General features: G+C 41.3%; 2 protein-coding genes across 5 annotated transcripts in view; one reads left to right on the top strand and one right to left on the bottom strand.

The window, feature by feature from the left end:
* Positions 1 to 1296: 1296 nt before the first annotated feature.
* mtmr9 (myotubularin related protein 9) lies at positions 1297 to 9922 on the bottom strand. 4 transcript variants are annotated; one of them, XM_026341750.1, is made up of 11 exons: positions 9867 to 9922; positions 9264 to 9453; positions 8544 to 8652; positions 8191 to 8316; positions 7913 to 8086; positions 7584 to 7801; positions 7167 to 7328; positions 6843 to 6984; positions 6471 to 6691; positions 6140 to 6291; positions 1297 to 3717 (listed from the first exon to the last, which is right to left on the bottom strand). In XM_026341750.1, exons 2-11 carry the CDS (start codon positions 9443 to 9445, stop codon positions 3554 to 3556), a joined length of 1650 nt encoding a protein of 549 aa, XP_026197535.1. In that variant the 5' UTR covers positions 9446 to 9453; positions 9867 to 9922; the 3' UTR covers positions 1297 to 3553. The 4 variants fall into 4 exon arrangements, with proteins under 4 accessions (XP_026197535.1, XP_026197536.1, XP_026197537.1 ...); XM_026341751.1 differs by having other exon boundaries at positions 9264 to 9448; positions 9867 to 9918; XM_026341752.1 differs by having other exon boundaries at positions 9875 to 9912.
* Positions 9923 to 14520: 4598 nt separating this feature from the next.
* Positions 14521 to 19781, top strand: part of xkr6b (XK, Kell blood group complex subunit-related family, member 6b) — a 37182-nt gene continuing 31921 nt past the window's right edge. The window contains exon 1 of the mRNA XM_026341662.1: positions 14521 to 15089. Coding sequence (XP_026197447.1) covers positions 14521 to 15089 — 569 coding nt within the window. The remainder of the gene's footprint in view (positions 15090 to 19781) is intronic.

Raw genomic sequence — 19781 nt, 5'->3', positions numbered from 1 at the left:
CGGGGAAAGGTATAGCATGGGCATGCACGCACACGCACCCTGTTTGACTTTGCCTTGGTTTGAGGTTTGTTTGCAGTAGATAGAGGAGGGCCAAAGAGGTGGACGAGGGAGAGCTGAAGATCTGTGCGAGCGTGTGAGTGGTGGATTGGAGCACACCCCCATGTCTGTCAACACTGAAAACTTAGATGTTGTTCCATTTATGAAAGTCAAATATATATTATTTAATATGGATGAACTTAGATAACCCTGTTCTCTGCTGCCAACACCAGACTCAAAAGGACACCTCATAACCATAACTCACAGCATTAAGTGTAATATAATTCAATACTATAACTCCAGGAAGTAACATAAACCCTCATTTTCACTGAAAGACCCATTGAGGCTATATACAGCCCTCTGTTGTTCCAACTGGGAATCATGGCATCTGTGTTTTAAGTGAAGCAAGGCTCTCAGCCATGAAATCAGAGTAGTGACAGATGCAAGGTTGCATTAATGGAGAGAAGAGTTATGGCTAAACGGCAGCACTGTAAACACTGTCCGCCATCACATGCCCCCACGAAGCAGCTGATCCTTGGCTATTTATTTCTCAGTCAGCTCATCTGGTGATCGTTTCATCACAGTGACGGTAACGTGTTTTTGGAGGTGGGTGGGTAATGTTTACTTGGCACTGGACAAGCTGTGGGATAATTAAATTCAGTGTTACTTATTATTAGAGTGGCAAAACTGCTCCTTTGTCACTGGGCAGTGACAGTAACGTATTTAAAGCAAATAGTACATCAGTTTCTTTTTTAATTAATGTTTTCTTTTAATTAACGATCAATATGATTGGTAAATTTGACATCACAGTTTAATAGCAAATTAGTGCAGCTTTGAAATAATAACACATAAGTTAATGTAATTATGTATTAAATTAAGTATAAAATAAAATGCACAAAGCTTGTAGAAGGAGCCAATGAAGCATCTTTTGTGGTATAACTTTTAATGGCTTGAAAACTTAAAAAAGAATTATCTTTTGAACAAAAATATAATTTTACAGACGTCAGCATTGATAAAACAAACAAACAAAAAAACTTAATCAACTCTGATTTTTAGTAAGCGATTGCACAACATTGATCAGTACAACAACAAAAAACACAAATACTTTTAGAGTTTTGTTGACAAAGCAAAGATTATTTGAGGTTACCTTTATTTATAAAGCAAGTATAGGGAATTTGTAGAATCATAAATCACACCATTACCTTGGTTAAACTCATGCACATGCAAAGCATCAAGGGAAGGTGTCTTTTTGGCTGAAGGAAACAGTGTATTATAGTGCAGACATAAAGTACAGATGTAAACTTTCACTTTACAAAGCATTTTAACTTTAGTGGCTGGAATCAGTTAGTGTGATTACTACATCATTCTTGAAGCAAAATAGATGAAATGCATTAAGAGAAAATGTATATTTTTACTTGCAAAACAAAGAAAAATGCCCAATGCCGAACACTGGTTTTAATTTTACCTCAACACTGCCACATTTAATAAAAAAGAAAAAAGATTTAACTAGCTATATATGTACTTTCACCTATTACCAAGACAATTTAGTAGTTTGAACATGTTTTCTTAGTTTATTTTCACAATGCAAAAAAAAAAACAAAAAAACTTTAGAGACAATGGGTTTATGCCGCTTGTCAGACAGCGGTTTTCTTCAGGATGAGCCCAGGGTTGGTGAGAAAATTATTACTTTGGGTGGAGAAGTTGACACTGAAGTGAACTTTCCTATGACACGCAGTCTTTTTCTTCTGTGCCTAATAGTTTAACAGTTTATCTGTACTGTCTACTATGGCTTTACAGCTGCTAATGGGTACAAACAAAAATGAATGCCAGTTATTAATAAGAAGAATAGGTCTGATACTGTGTAACAGTTTTAAGGCTTCACCTTTATCTCTCTCTCTCTCTCTGTATATAGACATATACACACAGAGTAATTGAAATGGCATTTAAACAAAGTGCATTAGTTCTGAAAGTGAACTACAAAACAACAGATATGCATTCTGATTATCAATGTACTTGAAAGCAACATTATATAGCTTTCATTACCAAAAAATAAACTGGTCTTTAAAGAAGCGTCTCACGTTAGACAGACAAACCTCCATGTGATCAACTGTGTCAAGTCTCGCTGATAATCAGGGTCTTCTTGCCTTACCCATTACAAGAAGACCCTCAGTACCATCATTACACTTTCTCTACATCATATTCTCCAACAGATTTTGACAGTTCAGCACGATTCATAATGACGAACGGTAAGCAAACATTGACCATTGCTGTTTTATGAGGTTAAACAAATGTTTGGTATAATTCACAGATGTGAAGTCTGTAAACTCATATTCCTCATTGGAATGTCAAGTAATGCCAAACTAATAAAAACAGAAAGGATATTTTGGTCGGAATCCCCCTCTCCCCTCTCTCAGTGTACAGTACAGTAGGTGCTGACCCTACCTACGCTTATTATATCATCTCAATGTGCAGTAAAGTCACATGTTGCCTTACAGCAGCTTATATGTTGCCATAGTTACTGTGCAGTGCTTCAGTGGCACATATATTCAGCAGGATGTTTGCTTAAACTGTGTACCTGTCGTAAGTGATCATCTACACACAAGCTAAGCTGAGAGAGCTTAGCGAACGAAGCAAATGCAAAATCACCAGAACAGCTAAGGCGTCATTTAAAGAAATTTGCTTCCCCCCCTGTACATCCTCTGCATTTTAAATGATATTAGAGAAGTGTGAGATGAACAACAGGATTTTAAAAAGTAAAATTTAGATTATGTGTTCTCAAATGCCGGAGGACACAGAGTGTGTTTACATGCACATAAGTAAGCTGGTTACAGCTGGCTTTCTTGTGTAAAATCTCTGTCATGTAAACAAGAAACCTGGTAACTGTAGCCGTAGGTAGGGGATTAGAGAAACCTGATTCCCCAGGTAGTTTATTCAGGAGAACTCCATGACAACACAGATTCCTCTTCTATGTATATGCGTAGCCAGGTTTCTAATTGGCTTTTTCAAGAGCTCATGTGCAACACAAAAGACAGCAAACAGGTAATTTAGCAGGGTGGAACGGCTGCATGAAAGGAGAGATCTTTACATGAAGTGGCATCTTCTCTTATTTAAAATAACGCTGACAAAAACTGAAACTAAGGCAAGGTATGATGAGTTGGTTTCCACTGCTGAACATCACTTTTTTTTGTTCTATCTCAGAAAATGAGCTCAGTCTTGTCTTCTTTTTTTTTTTTTTATCAATCTGCTCTTACTCAGATTTGGCAAAAAAAAAAAAAAAAAATCAGGAATGAGCATCTTGAAATTTATGCGCCATGCCTCCAAAACAGAATATGGGAGAAATCTGATTACCTCTCTGCTAACAAGGTTACTACATAATATTTAACACATTCACCAATTAGCTGTATACCTCATTTCTCAGGGTGACCACATTACTTAAGGGCAGATAAACACACACTGGCTGATTTGTTCACATTTTCTTCTCATCTTGTTTACTTTCAGCAGCTCCCTGCCTCTCCCACTATGGTGACTGCAGCAGAGGATCTTCAGTTTCCAGCTGGGCCAACTGCCTGCGCAGGCTGTTTACCTTGTTCTGAAGCTCTTTGTTGTATTCAATGATGTGTACCATTTCGTCATAGGCCTCATCCAAACACTTAGAGGACCGGTTCCAGCGAAGGAACACTCCTGGAATAAAGAGTACCAGAGCGCTATGAGCAATCAATACAGTTCAAAGCAAACTATGAGGTAAAGAAACCAAGCGTTTACACTCAGGAGGTTCACCAATCACATGGTTGGTGGTTCAGTTCTCAGCTCCTCCAGTCTTAAGTGTCCTTGTGCAAGACACTGAAGCCTAACTTATACTCATATGGCTATGCCGCTCACTTTTGAGTCGCTTTGGGTAAAAGCCAAAACAACTAAACGTGACAGAATAGCAAGTGAATAGACTGTGTTACATTATAGCAGTGATTCTTTGGATGATAAACATGTAAGGGTTCTTGTGGTTGATTTGAATGTGAGAAGACATAAAATATTATTACCAAACAGAGCACTGATTGTGCAAACTGACTGCGAAAAGATCACCAAGAACACCAGCTTGATGGTGGTGACTGGGAGACTTTGGCAAAGGAACAAAGGGACTGACATACTGGAAACACAAGTGTGACCACAGGGACAAGCTGTAAGATCAGAATGTACAACACAGTGAAGAGGTGTGACCACAAAACTCAGTGACGTAACAGTAAAACGTCTGTAGATGGTAATATTTAACTGGGCACCCATGTGGCTAAAGTGTCACTAGTTTCATGCATTCCCGATGTCAATTTTTAGTCATGAGATTTATTAGGAGTTTTAGGGTAACTAGAACCAGCACAGATTAGATCCTGATGAGGTGCTTCTGATGGGCTTGATGTGCTTGTTTATTTGATTTCATGTTAGGCTACAAAATAGTTTTATTGCACTAAAGTTCATTTAAATTTGTGTTGAAGTCTCTCTAGTCGAAGCAAAGCAAGGGCGCCCTCATATATTTGAAGAGTATGTGGATGGAGTTCTATAAATAATTGGTTCACGCCTTCAGTTCCTATTGGTGCCAACATCAAGAGTCACAGATGTCAGCTTCTATGGGCTCTTTATGTAGGTCCTGGAGTGAATGTCTGTGAAAGAGCAGCGTAAGCAGGAAGTCTGTTGAATTTCACGTTTCAGTCAGCTCTCATATTGTATATTCTGCTTCATACAGAATGTGGGTGTGGCTTTGTGGCTTTAGGCAGGAAGCTCACGCCTTCACAAACATTTGAACCTAATGACCCCATCATCTGTCTAGACACCCCTCCCCCCTTTCCTCTTTATGGAATGCCTTTGCTTTCAGCTGATGCAAGAGTCCGCACGTTTAAGCATAGATGGGTGTTTCTGGAGTTACCGTGACTGAATCCATAGTCCCACATCCCTGATGTTTAATTAGGTCATTCCATATCCCATATCTATAACTTATAAAATGTTATGTCCAGCACGGCATACTTAGGGATGGCATCTAATTAATTCAAGGCTATCCTTGATTTATAATGGCCATAATTTGCAAACTGAAATCTCTGCTGCAGGATAAAACCTCAGCCTCATAATGTTACAGATCATGAGGCAGCGTCAGATGAGCTCAGATGTCAGTGAGGAAACCTTCTGTGCGATCTATAATAAGACAAACACGTAGGCCAAACGCACACTGGTGTGTCTGGAAAACTATCTGAGCAATGTTGACAAAGGCGCTGAAAGTCACGTGCATGAGTTACGTTAAAGTTTTCACACGTGAACAGACACTAAAGTATTTTTATTGTCAGTTGCTGATTATCTGCTTGATAAATAGTCTAATATATGTCAGAAAAGGTCAACAAAGATCGGAATTACTATACAACACACAATACACCTGTATACACATTCATATATATGTAAATGCGTGCATGATGCAGCTTTGAAAATATGGCCAAATATTAATAGGGACCAAATACACATGGTGCAGTATTTAGAGTCCTAGTGGCACCATGCACCACAGTTTACCTAGGTGCATGGAGAAATGACTGGTGCCCCCTTCCTGTGAGATTTAAGAAAGTAAGATAAAGTAAAAATGTGACAATAAACTATATACAGTACCACACCTGTGGCTTTTACAACAGTTTTCCCACCCACAGCTTCAGACATTACCTAATTTTTCAAGTTCAAACCTACAATGTCATCAGATCTAACAAGTCACAGTGTAAATGCACACAGCATATGGTTTCAGTGGTTGATGCACAGAAGTGGGGTTTCAGGGTCAAACAAAAATATCAGCCTCATTGTCAGTAGTTTAAATTACTTCCGGTGTGGTCTAGAACACATACAGTGAACATGATGTTCTATCCAAACCTATTATTGAATCAAGTTAAGTCCTCTTACTTGTTTATGCTACCTTCTGTCTAAAACACGTGTAGAACTTTTCAATAGTAGATCAGTTCACCTGTCCATTATATTATATGAGACAGTGTTCTATAAAATGAAATTAGTGTAATAAAACCCACAATTGCAGGGCGTTTAGTCCCATCAGAGAGATCTCAGACACTGTACATCTTTTTATTTTGGTTCTTACCTTCCCATAGCAGCAGACTCTGGGGGGCCACAGAGGGCCAGATCACAAGACTGTTGGATTCATAAAGTGGGTTGGTCAGACGCTCCAGCTCCTGTGGCCGATTCACCCATGACCAAAGGGACACTGTCTTCTCAGGCAGTGACAGTTTGGCTCTATGAAACAGTTAAGACAGTTAATCAATAAGTACAGTGGTCGCCTTGTAATCTGTACCAAGACTGATTAGTGGATGAAAAAGGAAAATCTAAATGTTTTCCTTTCACTTTTTAGTGAAGCTAGATCACATAACATAAGGCTGAGATGATGGTAGAGCTCATAAAATTGGTAGACTAACCTCTCGGCTGCATTGTTGCCCAGGAAAGTACCAAACTGAGAAGCATAGGCGTGTTCGAAAAGCAGCACCAGGAAGCTCTCATTGAATTCAAAGGAGCAGGGAAACTGGCGAAGAATCTGCCACACACAGTCCAAGAAGAGCAAGAAGACAGGAGCCTCTTGGCGAGGTTTGCTGTTAGAGTAAGCAGACTGGGCACAGCGCTGCTGAAATGGATGACCTGCCTGAATATTTGGTCAAAGAGGTGGTAAGGGTTACCTTAAGTGCTTCTAAAATTGCACGTCCTTTCATCTACTTAGTAATGCTAAGTAACGACTGTTATCAATATTTGGAACAAGAAAATATTACAGTGCATTAAAGCTCAAGGGAACTCACCTGGAGCCACTCTCGCTCTACTAGGCCTTGGAAGCCTCTGATGGTCCTGCAGGCCGGATCAAGAATGATCTGAGCCAAGGAGGTCACCTGCAGGGTGGAGTCTGTCCCTTCTGTACCATGAACGAGAACTGAAGCTCCCTCCCTGAGACAAACATACGTGCTTAAAGTGTGTACTGTGTATCACCTGCTAATCTAAGTAACATTGCTGAACACTGATTTTCTTAATTCAATATGTACAGCGCAAATGAACACAGTGTTAAAGTACTGTTTATATTTACTTGTCCAGGGTTGGTATATAAAGCAAATCAAACTAAATTCCCTAACCTGTCGATGCACTGGGCAGCCAGACAAGCAGTGGTAAGGATCTCCTTGACATGACTCTGCCAGCTCGAGGCCTCTAGCTTGCTTAGCCAGCGGTCCATGCTGTGGGACTGGTCGTTACATGCTTCCACCAGCTTAATAAGGCTCTCCTGAAGGACACTATACCTGGAAATGGTAGATGTGAAGCAATATTAAACAACACTTCTATATACGTAATAAATATTAATATTAATTTCAGACAGGAATAATGTTGAAATATCAAGCTATCTTTTAGACATTTCCAATTGTCCAATTTTCACTACCCAATTTTATCTTAGTCTTAGCAATATCCAGGAAAAAAACAAAAAAGGAAGCACAATGCCTTAAAGGATGCAGGACCAAGGTTTGCTTTACTGTTTAATGGACCTAGTGACCACCCACCTTTCAATGGACTTGTGAATCCTCCTCCACTGGGGGTAGTTAGCTTCAGACTCAAATCCTCCACCTCGAGCTTTGGCCTGCTGGGCAACATTGATAGTGCGTGTATCAATGATGTAGCCACGTTTGCCCAACCGCAACGTGGCATTGATCAGCTTCTCATCTTCTTTACACCGTCGCCCGTTGGTGCCAGTAAGAGGCTGTCCTGCTCGCATGATCACCTAGAATTGGAAGTGATTTAAGGTGAAGACAGTAGCTGCAGCAGCCGCACAATTAAAATGCACATGAGATATTTTTCAACAGAAATTGTTGAATGAATGATGACTACTAACCATGCCGTTCTTCCTGTGGTAGTAGCTCAGTACAGGAAAACGACCACTATGACGGAAGTTAGCTATTTTCCTCAGCGAGTCATCGTCAGTATCTTTGGGGACAGCAACCAGAGGAGGATATGATGGACACACACTGAAGTCCTTGTTGACCTCACTCAGCCTCCACTCATCAGTCTGATAAAAAACATGTAGATGGTTAAATACAAGTTTTAAGCATGTACAACAAAGGACTGAAAGAATGACAAGTGTGAAAATGTTGTCACTATTCATGTCCATACCATCGACTCCAAATCTTTAAATGCATTTTCTGGAAGAAAAGAATTCCACCCATCTTCTATAACCTCAAACATGGGCCGGTAGAAGAAAGGATACATCAGGGAGACTAAATCAAGTGTGGACAAAGCCTAAAGAGGAGAATAGATATTAAATGATTGTATACAGTTTGAATCCCTATATACAGTATAAGTTCACATTATTTGACTTAATAGTGTCTCTAAAACTTATGACACCCTCTGTCCTAAGTCAATTAATTATGCAGGGGGGCAACGAAGGAAAGAGAGATGCCTCTTCCTCCTCTAGCTAAGACACTCATTTGACAGACAGTAGCATATGTCACAAAAATTATTTTCACCTCAATGGAGCTGGCGATGTTGAGACACTCCTCCATGCCAGGGATGTCCAGCTGGATCACCCTCAGGTCTTTGCATTTCACAATGATACTTCCTAGAGACCCCACAAATCTGAAACACAAGTTGTCTGATTGAAAAGGCATGTTGAAACCTTTAGTAAGGAATATCTCAGTTTGCCTGACGGTGTTGCTCTGTGAGTATGTGCTGTGAAAGCCTCTCAGAGGCATTTCCTGCACCTTGTCTGAAGGTGTGTTATGGAGCATAAGTTATATTTTAGCTTCAATTTGTTTGTATATTCACTGATTGATTTGTTAAGTCAATTTGCTTTGTGGTTAAGATGTTTACAGCACCCCTCTCCCCCAAGACACAACCAAAATAAATATTTTCTTAACCTGTCACAACATTTTCAGATCCTTTAACCAATTTCAGATCCTCTATTTTACAGTGCAACAGAAAAAGTGTAAATCTTGCATGGGAGGCATGCAAATGTAACCACAAACACCTTTTTCCTCATGTCACTCAGAATGACTTGATCAAATGCCTGTTCTACTGATCTGACTCACACCATGCAAATATACACTGTACAATGTCCCAGTGTCTTTTTAAGTGGGTAATGAAAGTGCAATTTGAAAGTGTAATAATTATTTGTGTTATTGGTGTTATCACGATTAATGAAGAAGATGTAAACTCTTAACAACAACAGTTAATAAGTAGTACACCACCTTTTTTCTATAGAGTCAATGTTTGAGTGGAGCAGCCACAGCTCCTCCGTGTTGTCCTGTCTGGAGGAGAGAATCAAGTGGTGACCAGTCAAACACAGAGTCCCCTCCACTGTGGGCATAAAAGGCCGGTGTAGAACAACCCCATCCACCCTGGGTGTCTTTATCAGTTCTGCAAACTCCATGGTCTGACCTGAAGAAAAGACAGCAGCTAATTCAGACACAGATACGAAAAGAAATGATGAGGCTGAGAAGTTTTATTAGCACACATGAACAACGCCACCGATTAGCAAACGTTACTATTGTTAAGACCAATTCAAGCCCTGCTGTGCAGCTTTTAAAAAAGGTATCGTGTAAGTCGATGACAGTTAACATTAAGGTAATAAGATGAAACAATCTGACAGCTAGCTACTTAGCTCGACTCAGGAAATGAAGCTGCTAACGTTAGCTAGCAAGCTAATCGTGACAGAAAGAGAAACGTTAGCCGTACACATTGTCCGTCATTTTAAAATGTACCTCAAAATGTTAACATCTCACATAGTTTAAATGCACTAAAGACAAATGCACGTTTTTGCACTTATTGTATATTAATTATCATTCCATTACCTGATTACCTTTCCGTTTATTTTGTTGTTGGATGAGGCTGGTACGTTCACAAAAACACGCCGACCAGAAACAGCTGAATTGGAAAGTTGTTCCACAATCACAGATTATTTTATTTTAATATAGTAAAATGTTTAAAAAATAGTGTTTAGCGGTTTAATGCTTTAGAATGGCAACACTAACTCAATTAGAAAAAACATATGGCGTGAAAATTAGATTAAACAACTTATTCAAATATGTTGGTGCACCCTTTTCATCCTTGTATAAAAATGTCAAGTCAAAATGAAACAATCTTTAATTAAAGAGGAAGAGATCCAAACTTTTCATCAATAATAAAATGGTTAAGTAATTATTACGTATACACTTTTCTCTTTAACATTTGATATCCTGTATTGTAATCATATCAAAAGCTAACACTAGGTGGTAACATTGAAACACTTTTAGGCACTTGGGTTGTTAAAGGACTGAATTGCATGGACCTCTAATTCAATATCACCTTGGTTTAAAATGCCTTTGAGATACTCAAAGAAGGTGTGGTTGTTATTTTGCTGTTAAATAAATCATAGATTGTGAAAGAAGTAAATGGTCCAGGATTACTGTATACCTGGTGACAGGGATCTCTGTATAATATTAATAGGCAGTGCAAAAAGGTAAACTGAATTCAAAATAAACAGCAGTCCAGCAAGACATCAGTATGTTAGATACATGAACAGCCTGGAAAGTAATTCAATTCAGTTTTATTTATATATTTACTGCTTTATAGACACTGATTCACAAATTCATTGTGCTGACATAATAGAAAGCTTGAGTCTAGACTGAAATATTATCAGAGACCCGACTTTCCTAATAGCAGCTGGAAGTTAATTGTAAAGAGAGACGATGCAGTAGGAAGGGCTTCTGCCTGAGGAGTTTGTCTTAGTTCAGGGGAAAGCGATGAGGTCTGCCTGCTGAGACTTTAAAGCACATGAAGGAACACACATCGACCTTGAGACTCTCTAAAGAGGTGAAGGATTTTGGAGAGAGAAAAGGAAGAAGAACAGATGGCTTGGCGGGAGCTACAGTGGGCCTGTTTGTTTGTTGTTTCAGATACATCTTTGTCAGGGCAGGGTGTGTATGTGTGTCTGATGTATTGCAAATCAGTGCAGTATTTGCTTCAGTTGCAGCCTGTCTGGGCTTCACAATATATGGTTTGCTCTGGGCCCTTCCAGCCCACATCATAGAGAATAGCTGTACAGACGCTGGAGCCCAATTGAATGTGAAACCTTGCATTGCTTTACAAACCAAATAACTGCCCTTCTTCTGGGGAAAATATGCTTTGCTATGGCTTTTGGAAAAGGAGATGAGGTGATAAAAAATGGCTTTCAAAGCAAGTATTCACTTCACAGCCTCATGCAGGGTACAACAGAGTAACCTAACCTCTATGTTTTATTTAACAGGATGCTCAGACAAATGTGTTGGTGCTGGAGGAGACTATTTACGTGAGTATCTCTTATGAAAGATTCAGTAACAAAATGTTAACTTTTATGGCAGCAGCTGAATGTTTAAAGAGGTAAAGCTGGAGATACACTGTGCGCGAGGTGTCTTGGAGGAATTTAAGGGTGAAAAAAATATTAATAAACGTGTCAGACACAAGCTTGCGTTTTCACAGAGATGTACGCTAATAAGCTGAGGAGAGTAACTACAACCAGTAACTGTCAAACTGTGACTGTTATCACTGAGTTTCCAAATCTGTCTTGAGTATGTTAAGTTAGCTCCGTGCTCATTTGCGTCACATTTTATAGATCATACTTTGACATTTATTGAAAACTCCTGAAGATTTTGGAACGTTATTCTGCAGATTTTAGGGGCCGACAGTTTGTGCCAACACCTACACCATTACTCACTCAAGCTTTTCATTCAGTTTCTGATTGAGACAATGTCTCATGCGTGATTCACTTTCTTCCGTTGACCCTCTGTTCTCAGATGTTGTTATTTGTTTGAATTGCTATTTATGTGATGCTGTGTTGTTATTTTTGGGCTTGTCCAGTGAATCAGAGCAGTCTGTCATTCCAGATAATGGTGACTTGCTAATACCAACGTTAGTTGCACAACTCAGTTATAAACTTGTTCTACTCAGATCTCTACTTGTAGCCTTTCTACCTCAGAAAGTTTGTAATGGTTCTTTTATAACTTATCATGCTGATAATATGAATAACAGTTCATCCATTGTTATTTGAACATATCTGCATTTGCTGCCAATCTTCCAGTACTACCAGTTATTATTTGATTGTTTCCTTGGTCTTCTGTGAGTTGAAGCTACTGGTTGGCAAGGTCACATGTACAACAGCTACTTCACACCCAAATGTCATATATGTGTTTGTTACTAATATGTTTTTCTCATGTGGTAGGGTAGGGTATAGGGTGCTTGTCCATAGATTAAAATCCCACACAGATCATCTGATTTATGTTGCCTTTGTCCCCACCTCTCACCATCCTTCATCCCGATCTTTTCCTCAAAGATGTTTCTTCCTACTCCTTCTTTCCGTTCTTTTAAAGTCTGCTTGAATACTCACCCGCCCTCTCTGCCTCGCGCACACTCATGTCAGGCCTGTGATTTGCTTTCCCTTTGTTTAAAATGACTAATGCCTGTTAGTTGCCCCGCAAAGCGATTTGTGACCCATAGGTGATTTATAATTAGAATTGATGTCATGCGATTTGATTGTTTTTATTGCTGTGAGGTCTTTTCTGCATTAAACTGTCTACTGTCTCCTCTGAACATTAGAGCTGAGCGCGTGTCTAGTGTGCTGCTCAGAAGGCACTGTGTAGGCCTAACCACCCTGAGGAAGAAGGAGCGAAAATGAAGGCTACTCAGATGAAACAGGCTTTATGATGTGCCAGTCCCTTGCACACAACAGTACTCTCATGTGTGCATTCGATCACTTTTAAAGATTTTTTTCCCAGTTATCTAGCCTAGAGGAATGGCTGTGACCTGATTCTTTTCATTCAGCATTACTGTTACTTTTCATGCTACTCTAAAACAAAAGACCCTTTTTTCTGTCTCACGGCTTACAATCCTTGATAAAACAAGTGCTAGGCTGCGACACATACTGTAAGGTTTTAATCTTCCTTGAGGTATTCGCATGATGGGACAGAACATAATTCTGGAGACGATACCGCTTCGGTGATAACTTGAATAGAAATCAAATAGAAGAAATCAAACCTTGGAATATCTTTAGCTGCATTAGCTTTACTGTAAAAACGTAATAGAAGATGTTTATAATAACTAGGGTTTAGTGATACCCACTGAGAAAATGCAAATGAACTAATGTAATGTGTAAACTTTTGTTCCAGTGTGATTATTTCTCATTGGTCACAAGACTTTTTACAGGCAAATGGACCTTAGTGCTGATAACATGATGTCATGTGCTGATGACATGTTTGGATTGGTCTTTTTGAATTGACCACACATGTATGTGTCCTTAGTTTGGACGTTTTAGACACTGAGGATGATTTGTAATGGCTAATCTGAACCAATACGTCATGGGGTTGTTTGACAGGCTTAGAGAAAAGAATAGAACTAAGTTTGGACTTAGGGTGTTTGTCATTGAGTCCTCAGAGAGAGAGAAAGAGAGAGAGAGAGAGAAGAAGGTTTGTCAGGATTCAGCTCTACTTCAGCACTGGACAGCTCCCATCAAATCTGGCATCCAAACAGGCAGAGTACAGCAGAGCAGTGAAGGCATCGGCCAGGTGAGACAGACATGATCCAATCAATCACACTCTGGATGTGACCCTGTATGGAAGCTCTGTGGGCACAGTCTAATCACAGTGTTGCTGAGCCTGTGAGGAAAGTGTCACTAATCAAATGATAACATCTTAAGGAGGGAATACTGTCCTGAGGATGTTGCATCTAGAAGTTGCCTACATCTTGTTGTCATGTTCCTTTATTGCTCCATGATGCTTTGATTAATTGTAATAAAAATTAATAATTTTGTTTCTGTTCTCAGTTCCTCCTCCAAAGGGTGACCACACACTGTGTCACTGTGACTGACTCAAATGTTCGAACACCAGGAAAGACTTCTGCTGGTGATGAGGAGGCATGTTGCATTACATCATGCAGTCCTCTCCTGCGTGTTTGGAGGGGCTTCAGACGAGACACTAGATGGCAACCACGTTGAGAGGGAGAGAGACGGAGCGTGCATGTGTGTGCATGTGTGGGTGTGTGAAAGACGGAGGAGAGAGAGAGAGAGAGCTGGGAGGGGAGATGTAAGGGGGGGATGAATTACGTCGGCGTGGGACAGTGGAGGGACGGTCTGCTGATGGCACTCAGCTTGCAGCTGGAGGAGAGCTGCAGAGAGGGGGAAACAACCGAGCAGCGGTGAAATGGACTAATAACACAGGTGACACACTTGGGCGCATGAGTGACAGACTAAAACAGTTTGAACTTGTGGGTTAGGTCATTGTCGCAAGGTGAGAACAGAGCTCCAGCGAAGGGAAAGCGAGGAAACATGCGCTGCGTCCGTGGCGCCACTCGGGCGCTATCTGGGGACAGAGTGAGCGACGGCGACGCGCGGATACCCCTCTTTTAGATGGCTCCAACATTTGGGGTGCAAAACAGGTGTCAGGGAAGTGTCGTCACGAACCCCGGAAGCCGGAGGAGGTGGGAACATCAGAGGGAAAGATGGCAGCGAAATCCGATGGTCGCGGGGTCGTCACCGGTTTCGCCCAGCTGCACAACCTGGACGAGGTGGTGGGGACGGGGGAGGATGACACTGGGAACGGCAGTTCATTCCACATCTGCCACTGCTGCAACACCTCGTCGTGCTACTGGGGCTGCAGGAGCGCCTGCCTGCATTACCTCCGGGGGAAGGGGAAGGGGAAGGGGAGAGACGCGGCGCGGCCACCGCAGGAGCAGCGCCTCTGGCTGGACTGCCTGTGGATCATCCTGGCGCTGCTGGTCTTCTTCTGGGATGTGGGCACCGATTTGTGGCTGGCCATCGACTATTACCACAAGCAGGATTTCCTGTGGTCGGGCCTGACCCTGTTCTTCGTGCTGGTGCCCTCGGTTCTGGTCCAGATCCTGAGCTTCAGGTGGTTTGTGCAGGATTACACAGGGGGCGGACTGGGCTCCGTGGAGGGGCTAAGTAGTCGGAGAGCTACAGCCAGTCTGCAAAGAGACAGGTGCTGCCGCCTCTCTGTCTGGATCTGGCAGACCGTCATACACATCTTTCAGATGGGACAAGTGTGGAGGTAAGACAAACTTAAAGTTTTGCTTTTTAAAGAACCAGTTAACCCCCCACAGCCCATTGTTTCCAGCTCCCCCCTCCCCTCCATTCAGCCTTGTGTCACCTGGTATAACCCGCTGTTGTGGACATGACTGGGGTGAAAATCAGCACCGTGCCATTACGCTCGCCTCACGGACCCCACTATTTGGCTTAACACACGCTTGTATTTGCACTTTTTTATTTGACACACACTCCTTGGTGGTGACATTTGAACTACATCAGTGTTTTAACCATGTGTCCAGACCAAACTGTCACAGCAGCAAAGAAATTGCATTGCTGTGATTATTTCATCACAGTGCGCCATTGCGCTTGTGTGGGGAGGGAAGAGAGCTGTTTGTTGAAAGAGGGACAGGTAGCCCGGTGTGAGTGCGTGTGTTTATCTGAGTGTGTGTGTGTGTGTGTGTGTGTGTGTGTGTGTGTGTGTGTGTGTGTGTCAGGCGCGCCGTTGACGCTCACATCACAGTGCACAGTCGCCTCGATTCACCCGCTCTCTCTCTCTCTCTCTCTCTCTCTCTCCCCGCATCACATATTCAAACTCTGCAACTAGAGGCCAGACGAGCTTCTGTTTTCAGGCTCACAAAACTACATCTTCCCCCCACAGACATGATGTCATCGATTCCTCTGCGACGCTCGACATCTTTGGTCCCCAAATCAGCTTTTTTTTTTTTTTTTTTTTTTTTTTGGCCATCCAAGTTGATGCGTCGGGGGCATCGCATTGAGGCGTACGTCTCTGTGCGTAATCTGGGACATGTAGCTGCTACCGTCGTAGTAAAATGTGACACTGGTGCGTGCAGCTGATCTACTCCATTTAGCCTGTTCTGAGCAGCGCTTGTTTTGGTGCAGGCAGACGCAGTGGCTGGCAGTTAATGGGAAAAAAAATAAATAATAAGTAAGGCATGACGGCTGCTCTGAGTGGACTGCCAGCGGCTGAAAACATGTAAAGCAGTGTGCACTGTGAGGTCTGCTGGACGGGGTCAAATGATTTCATGCTTTTCACTCCTTCTTGTTCTCACTCGACGTTTTGTGTTTTTGTGCGTGAGACAAACAAATTGTCCACTGCTTGTGTTCTGGTGCTTGTCTTTGACAGCAGGCTCCTCACCAGACATTTGGATTTTTACAAGTCATGATTGTTTTTTTTAGTCCATGAGAACATTCGTGCTACAGGCTGAGTTACTCACATGCTGAGAGTGAGCCCACTGACCTTTTTGGGGAAAGAAAACGCTTCAAGGATGAAATAAGATCTAATCGAGATTCACTTATTTTCCATTTACAGTTTTGTATTATTTATGTGTTACAATACAATGTTTGTATGTTGTGTAATTCCATTTTCTCTTATGGTGATCGTTTGCAGTAATTGCATGGATTCATGAAATTTGGTTGGCTTAAAGATGCCCTATCTTTGTGGGTAAATGCCACTGGCTAATGAACAAAGGTGCCAATTCACAGGTGAAGTGCCCACGTGTGGTGTATGTGAGATACAGTACCTACACCAAGCCAGCTGTATGACTGTTGTCCAGACAGTCAGCGATGGCACTAAAGTAGATGAGGTCCTCCTGTCCGTCATTCATCTAAATATGAATTAACACAACACGGACATAAGGGGAAGAGGGTTGCTGAATTAGCCAGATAATGGTGACATCTGCTTAAAAAAAACATCTTCACTGTTATGGTCAAGTTAAATTTAATGCATGATGATGCACCCCCTTCTCAAGTTAGGCTTCCCCAGAATGAAACACTTGTGCCTCATAAGAGTTATTCTGAGCCCTACCTGAAGGTTGATATACTGATAAGCTGCAGTTGTATTGGCTCAAGTTTATTTACCCCACTGTGGTTTAATTGATCTGTCATCAGAATAAGACACAGTGAGCGCTGCGAAGTGGCGCCCCAGCAAAGACAGTGGCTGCGTTGGTGGTTATAGTGGTTGCTACGAATGTAACCTCAGTAAACCTGTGAATGTCAGAGGTTTACTTGGGATTCATACGAAGCACTGCTGCACAAACAAGAGGCAGCTTGCTTGCACATGTCACTGGTACATCATATGTTTGACCATATCTCAAACCCTTCTTGTACATTTAATACAATCAATGTCCACCACAAGTTGTGTATCAGTATTACCTTGAGTACCTAAGTCAAACTGAGACATGCTGCATTTCCTGCTTTGACAAGAGAACATGTAGAACAGTTTGGGAAATGTACAGAGAAGCTTAACGTCTAGAACAAGCGGCTTACTAATTTACATTTTAGGGCACATTAGGTTTTAGGAAGGTCATGTCCCAGACTATATCTGGGCTGAGGTCAATCATTTATTGGAGTCTGCTAATTAGGTCCATAAACTCCACCACATACCATCGGTAAAATGTTGAATTATTGTTCTTACATCTTTTTTTTTTCCACTGATTAAACAAACAATCTATAGCATGTGATTTACAGCGTGTGTAAATTGGGTGCTGGTAGGCTGTTGGCTGGAGCAGTAATAAACACAACTGAGAGAGGTATCAATCTTTTCATTTACCTCTTAGCCAGAAGCTAAGTGTGTTTCCCAGAATCCAAAATGATTAATTTGAGAGAATTCAGTAGCTACATGTAGTTGGGACTTCAGGTATTCCCGTGTCCATAATATACTTTGACAATTATGTCTATTTGGACATTGTAGGCTATATAGTATAGAAATTACAAATGTGTTTGTGTTTAATATAAAAATCTATGTGTCCTATACATCATTGGGAGCTTAAAAGCCACACTGTTATTTGGGATTCATACATAATACCACTTTAGAGCAGTGTGTAGATATTGTAGAGCACTAAAACTTGCTTAGACTTAAAGGACCAAAGTGTTGGTGTGTATGTTGTGGCCGCTCGAAGCCCGGGGAGAGGGATCACTGTCAGGCCACTGTCTCCCTGCGGACATGATCCGTCTGGCTGGCTGGTTCGGGGTTGAGGGTCAAAAGCTGTTCATGTCAGCTTAGTTCATAACCTAAGACCCACAGGGCTAACATTTGATGTGGAGATTATTAGACACTGTGAGAGGCCACCCTGCGAAAAGGCAGCATATGTTATCACATTACACTGTATTACTCTGTACGCCTGTATGTGTATTAATAAACAGTGTATTAGGAATTTGCTTACTTGAGGTTTTAACCTATTATTTAAATTCGCTTTTTGTAATGTATTCAGGTATCATATGGGGAATAAATGATACAAACATTTTAAAGCAGCTATTATGGCCATTCCCAGGCATGCTCTAAATGCTGCTGTGTCAGTTTGTGAAATATTTTGCCTTCATTAATATGAGAAAACAAGTTAAAGTGCTGACAGGAGTCAAAAACACCGCCTCATCAAGTCTCATTACGCAATTGTGTTTTCAATTCTATGTTCAATTAGCTGCTTTCCCTCTGTGCACCTGAGGACCGGGCTGATGACAGAATCTCTAGGCTTTGTTTTGTAGTTATCTCTTTGTTAATTGTTGACAGAACGGGGAGGATTCCCCTCCCATCTGTAATCCTGCTATGTCACCGGCTCTCCACAGCTCTGCCTTGTCTTACCTCGTTGTGACTCACCGGCATTGCTGACAGTGTCTCCTTCAGGTTTAGAGATTCCGCTCACATACACTCAGGCACATAGCAGATCACACATACACAGAGGCCTCCAGGCTGTGCCGTGGACAGCTTAATCAGTGTAAACCCAAATTAGTGTCTGACTGAGAAAGTGCTGCATCCACCTCCTCCTCCTGGGGAAAGGCATGTAGAAAGTTTTAGAAGCTCTTTGTTGTGGGGTAGTCCCCGTAGAATTGGGTTGGGTGTTTTTCCTCTCCTTCCCTGCTAAATTTTTTACAGTGTGTGTGAGTGAAAATATTGTATAATTTTCAGAAGCTTCTCACAACCTCAAGTGCCATGCAGTTACTCACAGCTGTGTAGTGAACATTTCAACTTTATCATATTTTGTAGCTTATATTCTCTTACATTTCTCGAAATTCAGACAGTGACTGACTATTTTAATTTAGTTAAACTATTACATATTTTTAAGCTGCATCCACTGTTAAGCTGTTCACATGAAGGAGTGCTGTGAAGATATAGGAGGCAGGGAGGCTCAATAAAAGCTCCTATGGAAATTTAAGTAGGAATGCATTGTGAGTAATGTAGGATCCAGCATCTTTGGAGCTCAACCAACACCAGAGAATGAAAGTCAGAACATATTGTTTGTTTTAAAGGTGTTTATTAGTCCAGTCAAGTTAAGTTTTATTTAAATAGCACTTTTCATACATAAGAACAATTCAAAGTGCTTAATGTCCACTTAAAGGCAAAGTCAGTTCAATTCAAAAAGTCAAATGTGAACCTTGTCTCAGAGGGCTTTTACAAACAGCTCGACAACGACGCCCTCTGTCCTTAGACCCTTGACTCAGATGTGCAAAAACTAAAAATGAAGGAGAAGTCCTTCAACTATACGCACAACAGTAGGCTGTTGGAGTGCCTCTTTTCAGAAAATATGCATCAGAGGACATCATCTCAAAACACAGTCGAGGACTTCCATGTCCACTCAAATTGGGTCATCGGTCTTCTGAATAGCTGCTTAAAGTTGGTCGGTCAGTAGCTGTCCACTTTTGCAGAAATCCGTCTGATATTTGCTGGTTTTCCTAGTTGCTGTTGTCCAGATACAATATA

The sequence above is a fragment of the Anabas testudineus genome, chromosome 24 (genome assembly GCF_900324465.2).
Source record: "Anabas testudineus chromosome 24, fAnaTes1.2, whole genome shotgun sequence".
Lineage (NCBI taxonomy): Eukaryota > Metazoa > Chordata > Actinopteri > Anabantiformes > Anabantidae > Anabas > Anabas testudineus.
The sequence above is the reverse complement of the archived record's forward strand: the minus strand, read 5'-3'. Positions and strand labels throughout refer to the sequence as shown.

Bases quoted from the DNA above. Each gene is read 5' to 3' on its own strand.
- mtmr9 (XM_026341750.1), bottom strand. From the start codon at position 9,445: ATGGAGTTTGCAGAACTGATAAAGACACCCAGGGTGGATGGGGTTGTT. The intron at 6,292-6,470 runs GTTAGTCTACCA...ACTGTTTCATAG, and splicing joins GGCAACAATGCAGCCGAGAG to AGCCAAACTGTCACTGCCTG. The intron at 3,718-6,139 runs GTAAGAACCAAA...TCTTTATTCCAG, and splicing joins GAGTCTGCTGCTATGGGAAG to GAGTGTTCCTTCGCTGGAAC.